Raw genomic sequence first — 6,307 nt, forward strand, 5'->3', positions numbered from 1 at the left:
GAAGAATCAGAAAAGAAGGAGAAGAAGGTGAAAAAGAAGAAAAGGAGAGGAAGGACTCGCTGTCCCTTTCCATCAGGGCGGGAGAGGTCCATGTCACCGCAGGGAAGCCTCTTCCAAATAAAAGTGTCACTTAGCGGGGAAAAACAGGGCTCAGAGTGCTGCGGCCACCGGAGCGGAGCCGCCCCTGACCGGCCCTCCTCGGGCCGTGCAGCACCTCACCGTGCGCCCCGTCGGGGCGGCGACACCCTGCGGGCCCCGAGCAGTGATAACGGGTGGCTGCAGGGGGAGGACCCCCCTCCCGCCTCCTCGTCTACCTCCCTGCGGGCCCCGCGGAGAATCCGGGCCCCCCAGGCAGCTCAGCCCCACATCCCTTCGGCCATCCACCCGTACTTTGGTCCCTAATTTTATTCCTGGAGGAGGGTTCTCTTAAAGACAAAAGGCAAAACAGCACCGGCAGCTTCCCCGTCCCCAGGAAGCGGGGATGTGGGGGGGTCTGGAGGGTGACGGGCAGGAGGCTTGGGGGGGGGGGAAAGCACGGCTTTTCTGGAGATCAAAGCCTCCTGTCCGGCTGCGGGAAGGACGAGTCAATTACCGCCGCTGCGGAAGCCGAACCGCGCCGCGGGGAGGGGACGCTTCGGGCAGCCCGCAGGCACCGGGCCGGGCCCTGTATCCCCCGTGCCCCCTCCCCAACCTCCCGACCCTCTCTTTGTATCGCCGCAGCTCGCTTAATGTTATTTATGCATTTCAGCGAGGAATTATGGGATGTCGCCGTCGCCCCCCCACCCCCACCCCCCCCCGTAGACAGAAGGGCAATTAAACCCCGATAATCCAGCGGTGGAGGGTACTGAAGGGGGGGGCGCTGTGCACCCCGCGGCGGGGCTCCCCCCATCTCCGCTGCCCCCCGCGCATCCCCGCTGCGGCCGGGCCCGGCTCGGGGAGGGGGGAGGGGCGTGTGCGCTGTCACTTACCGGAGCCCCGCGCACCACGTGTGCGCATGCCCGCTTTATCATTGGCCCGAGGCACGTGTCGAAGTGCCCGGGCCGGCGACGTCACCGGCGGGGGCCCCGTTAAAACCTAAAGGACAACAATCCGGACTGGAAGTGTCCGGGCGCGGCGGCGGCTGCGGCGGCTGCGGCGGCGCGGAGCAGGGCGGGCGGGCGGGCGGCAGGGCGGGACGCCCCCCACCCGCGGCGGCCCCCGCATGTGCGGGCGCGGGGCGGCGCGGGGCGGCGCGGGGCGAGGCGCTGCCGGCCGGAGCCCCGCGGGGCGCCGCTCACCGCCCTGCCCTCCGCGGGACACCACCGGCTGCTGAGAGCCCGCCTCCAGCCCGCCCCGGCACCGGACCTCGGCTTCTTTTTATCGCTTTAGCACCCCCCGTCCATCGCACCCCCGGTCACTATTATTATTATTAATAATAATATTTTCCTCCTCGGATGAGGCGCGGCGGCGGCGGCGGTGGCCGGGGAAGAAGGCGGCAGCGCGCCGCGGGACCGAGCGGCTGAGCGGCGGCAGGAGGCGGCGAGCGGCGGGCGGGAGGACCGGAGCCTGTGTGTTTTCATTTTTGGCCAAGTTGGAACTGGCGGAGGCTCGGCTGCTGGCTTGGGGGTCTCCTGGGTTTGCTTCGCTCCAATTGTTGTGTTTTTTTTTTCTTTTTTATTGCTATTCAGATTTTTTTTTTTTTGAAAACTCTGGATTTTGAATGCCGGGCGCGGCCAGGAGAAGCGAAAGCATATAGACACCTGTGCGTGCGTGTACATATATATATACATATATATATTAAAACAAACAAACAAACAAAAAAGATTAAAATAAAGAACAACCTACTGCAGCAGCACCGACAAAACGCTCCAGGCAGCAGCCCGGCCGGCGGCGGGGCGGGCGGCGGAGCCGTCGGCGGGACCGGCCAGCATCATGGAGGAGGGCGGCCGGAGCCCCCGGGAGGAGGCGGCCGAGCCGCAGGAGTCCGGCGGCGACGCGGAGCCCGGCGGCGGAGGGAGGCGAGGGCTGCTGCTCCCCCCCGGCGACCCTCCTCACCCGCACCCGCACCGCATCACCAACTTCTTCATCGACAACATCCTGCGGCCCGAGTTCGGGCGGAGGAAGGAAGCGGGCGGCCCCGGCGGAGAGCCCCGCCGGCCCGGCGCGGAAAGCCGCCGCAGCCCCGCCGCGGCGCCGGCCCCCGGGGCTCCGCTCCCCGGCGGCGGGGCGGGCTCGCCGGGCAGGGGGGAGGGAGGCCCCGCCGGGCTGGCCCTGCACGGCGCCGCCAAGAAGGGGGGGGACCCCGCGGCGCTGGAGGCGGCCCTGAAAGCGCGGGGGCTGAGCGGCGGCGACCTGTCGGTGAGCTCGGACTCGGACAGCTCCCAGGCCAGCTCCAACGCCGGGAACCAGCCCATGCTCTGGCCCGCCTGGGTGTACTGCACGCGGTACTCGGACCGGCCCTCCTCAGGTAAGCGCTCCCCGCCAGTCTGCCGATCAGCTCCCGGCTCCCTGTTCCCGGCTTCCCTCCCCGGGCTCCGGCTGCCTCCGACCAACCGTAGGGCCGGGAGGGCAGCAGGAGCAAACCCCGCTCTCCTTTTCCCGCTCCTTCTGTCTTCCTCCTTTTTTTTTCCTTCCTCTTTTTATGTTGGGGAGTGGTGTGTGCTTAAAAGGACCCTCAAAAGAGGGGAGATGAAGAAGGGGTGCCTGGGGATGTGCGGAGCAGGGGCGACGAGTGGGAGCGGGGTATCCCTGCCCTCCCTCGTTCCCTCCCCGCCTCCGCGGAGGAGCTGGGGCCGCCGAGCTCGGGGCATTTCCCACCAACTGCCGGGGTTTATCAAAGAGGGAAGGGAAAAAAAAAGCCACAAACCACTGGGTTTGGGCTCCCAGCTCAGCCTCCCGGCCAGCTGCCGCTCAGGAAAATACCCCCGCTCTGTGTTCTGGGGAGGGAGCATGGATTTCCACAGGCCTCTCTTTGATCTATTTGTATTTTTGTGTTAGCCAAAAGCAGCCCGCGATGGTTTATTTCTCCGAAGGAGGCCTCGGAGCGGCCGCCGTTTCGTTTCTTTCTTTAATTTCCCTCCATGTGCTGCAGATGAGCTCTGTAGGGGCCGGGGGACATTTCCAAGAGCCGGGGAACTTCTTTGGCAGGGTCCGTCTCTTGGCAAAGGGCTTGGGCAGAACCTCCTGAAATTATCGATAAAACACTGGGGGAGGAAACAATTAAAAACAAAAAGCCAGGGGGTAAAATGTCCTTCTGCTGCCGGAACAGCGCTGGCTCCGGCAGACTGCTAAAACCCTCGTTAAAAAGAAGTAGAAACCATTGGGAAAGGCATGGGAAGAGCTGCTCCCAGGGATAAAAAAAAAATAAATAAATACGAGGTTTTCCCTTACAAAAGCAGCGAGCTGGGATTTTCACCCGGAGAGCCGGGCAGCCGGAGGAGGGATTTTAAAACGAGTTGAAAATTAGTTCGTAAAATCTGAAACCAAACTCTTCCTCAGAGGTAATATTCAGGGTTGAATTGGAATTTACTCCATTGTTCTCCAGTGCTCTCCTTTGTTAATATTTAATTAACATACATCCTCACAATGGCTCGGCCCGGGCAGAAAAGGCTCCTTGTGCTGCCGAGAATAATATTCCCGAGAATAATCCCGGCGATTCGGATCGGGCCGTGCAGCGCCATATGGGCACTGCAGCAAAGCGGCGGGTTTCTCCTCGCAATGTAAACAGGCGTCTGATTTCCATTATTTTTTATTTAATCGCCACCCACCAAATAAATAAAAAGAAAGGAAGATAAAAATAAAGAGGTTTCCTTAAAAAAAAAATCCTTAAAAAAGGAAGAAAAGGATTTACTAAAATAAATAAATTTTAAAAAAGGAGGATTCCTTAAAATACATATAAGTATATATATAAATAATCTGCTCAGAGAGTAAAATATGGCTCCTTGACGCAGTCTCTGCTGCAGGCTCCACTTGCCGGGCACCCCGGTATGAAAGAAAGGCGTGTAGATATTTTTGGGGTGCAGAGGGAGCGGCCGCTACCGGCTGAGGTTACCATGGGCTGAGGCTCCATTCCCGCGTGTGTGTGGTGTGTGTGTGTGTGTGTGTGTGTGTGTGTGTGTGTGTGTGTGTGTGTGTGTGTGTGTGTGTGTGTGTGTGTGTGTGTGTGTGTGTGTGTGTGTGTGTGTGTGTGTGTGTGTGTGTGTGTGTGTGTGTGTGTGTGTGTGTGTGTGTGTGTGTGTGTGTGTGTGTGTGTGTGTGTGTGTGTGTGTGTGTGTGTGTGTGTGTGTGTGTGTGTGTGTGTGTGTGTGTGTGTGTGTGTGTGTGTGTGTGTGTGTGTGTGTGTGTGTGTGTGTGTGTGTGTGTGTGTGTGTGTGTGTGTGTGTGTGTGTGTGTGTGTGTGTGTGTGTGTGTGTGTGTGTGTGTGTGTGTGTGTGTGTGTGTGTGTGTGTGTGTGTGTGTGTGTGTGTGTGTGTGTGTGTGTGTGTGTGTGTGTGTGTGTGTGTGTGTGTGTGTGTGTGTGTGTGTGTGTGTGTGTGTGTGTGTGTGTGTGTGTGTGTGTGTGTGTGTGTGTGTGTGTGTGTGTGTGTGTGTGTGTGTGTGTGTGTGTGTGTGTGTGTGTGTGTGTGTGTGTGTGTGTGTGTGTGTGTGTGTGTGTGTGTGTGTGTGTGTGTGTGTGTGTGTGTGTGTGTGTGTGTGTGTGTGTGTGTGTGTGTGTGTGTGTGTGTGGTGTGTGTGTGTGTGTGTGTGTGTGTGTGTGTGTGTGTGTGTGTGTGTGTGTGTGTGTGTGTGTGTGTGTGTGTGTGTGTGTGTGTGTGTGTGTGTGTGTGTGTGTGTGTGTGTGTGTGTGTGTGTGTGTGTGTGTGTGTGTGTGTGTGTGTGTGTGTGTGTGTGTGTGTGTGTGTGTGTGTGTGTGTGTGTGTGTGTGTGTGTGTGTGTGTGTGTGTGTGTGTGTGTGTGTGTGTGTGTGTGTGTGTGTGTGTGTGTGTGTGTGTGTGTGTGTGTGTGTGTGTGTGTGTGTGTGTGTGTGTGTGTGTGTGTGTGTGTGTGTGTGTGTGTGTGTGTGTGTGTGTGTGTGTCCTCCCGAGCATCCCCCGGCAGCAAGGGCACAAAGCAGGATTTGGTTTTATTGGGGGGGGGATGTCGGTGGGGTCTAATTCTTTCTTAGGGGCTGTGGGGGGGGGTGTCGGAGAGCGGAGTGACCCCCCCTCTCCCCGCCCATCCCCGCGGGATGGTGCGTGGCGTGGGGCCGCCCGCAGCGGAGCGTGGCGGTGTCGGTGGTTCTCGTCTCTCCCGGTCGTAGGTCCCCGGTCCCGCAAACCAAAGAAGAAGAACCCCAACAAGGAGGACAAGCGGCCGCGCACCGCCTTCACCGCCGAGCAGCTGCAGAGACTCAAGGCCGAGTTCCAGACGAACCGGTACCTGACAGAGCAACGGCGGCAAAGCCTGGCCCAAGAGCTCGGGCTTAACGAGTCCCAGATTAAAATCTGGTTCCAGAATAAACGAGCCAAGATCAAGAAGGCGACGGGCAGCAAGAACTCCCTGGCAGTGCACCTCATGGCCCAGGGGCTCTACAACCACTCCACCACGGCGAAAGACGGCAAGTCGGACAGTGAATAGCCAAGGGGAAAGGGGGATGGGGGGCGTGGGAGGGAACAGGGAGGCTGGGGGGGGGGGGGGGGGGGGGGGGGGACACATTTGCAGTCAAAGTTTATACAATGCAATAATTTAATTAAAAAACAAAAAATAAAAAGAAGCGTAAGGGCCAGTGTATAAAGATTATACCAGCATTAATAGTGAAAATATTGAGTATTAGATATAATTCTGCAATATTGTATGTATATATAATTTACAGGTAAGGTGGTGTAAAAATCCAAGATATCTGATTATAAAATATTTTTTTTATTTTTTTTTTCCTTTTTTTTTTTTTGGTTGGTTTTGGTTTTGGGGATTTGGGCTGGTTGGTGGTTTGTTTTGCTTTGGTTTCATTGGTTTTGTTTTTCTCTGGCTTGTATGGAGATTTTAGACGCTATCTTTATGATTTTTTTTTTAATGCTTAAGTTGCATTTTTATAGACTTAAGCGCAGTTTTAATGGACATTGGACACTGTTTTTTGAAATTCAAAAAAAAAAAAAAAAGAATTAAAAACAACTTTTGCTGAAGTCCAAAGATTTTTATTGCTGCATTTCACACGACTGTGAACTGAATAAATAGTTATCCTATTTGTTCTATGAGTTTTACCCTTTTTTTTATCACCCTTCCCCTTTTCCTTTTTTTTTTTTTTTTTTTTCTTTTTCCTTTTTTTTTTTTTATTTCTGGGATGTGTGAGTCT

General features: G+C 56.3%; 1 protein-coding gene across 1 annotated transcript; it reads left to right on the forward strand.

Annotated features, from left to right (window-relative positions):
• Positions 1–1,212: 1,212 nt before the first annotated feature.
• Positions 1,213–5,612, forward strand: EN2 (engrailed homeobox 2). The gene is made up of 2 exons (XM_062621618.1): positions 1,213–2,446; positions 5,279–5,612. The coding sequence occupies exons 1-2, from the start codon at positions 1,912–1,914 to the stop codon at positions 5,593–5,595; spliced, it is 852 nt and encodes a 283-aa protein (XP_062477602.1). The 5' UTR covers positions 1,213–1,911; the 3' UTR covers positions 5,596–5,612.
• Positions 5,613–6,307: the final 695 nt, after the last annotated feature.

The sequence above is a fragment of the Pezoporus occidentalis genome, unplaced genomic scaffold, assembly GCF_034315485.1.
Source record: "Pezoporus occidentalis ecotype Australia unplaced genomic scaffold, CSIRO_AGI_Poc_V1 ctg23, whole genome shotgun sequence".
Lineage (NCBI taxonomy): Eukaryota > Metazoa > Chordata > Aves > Psittaciformes > Psittacidae > Pezoporus > Pezoporus occidentalis.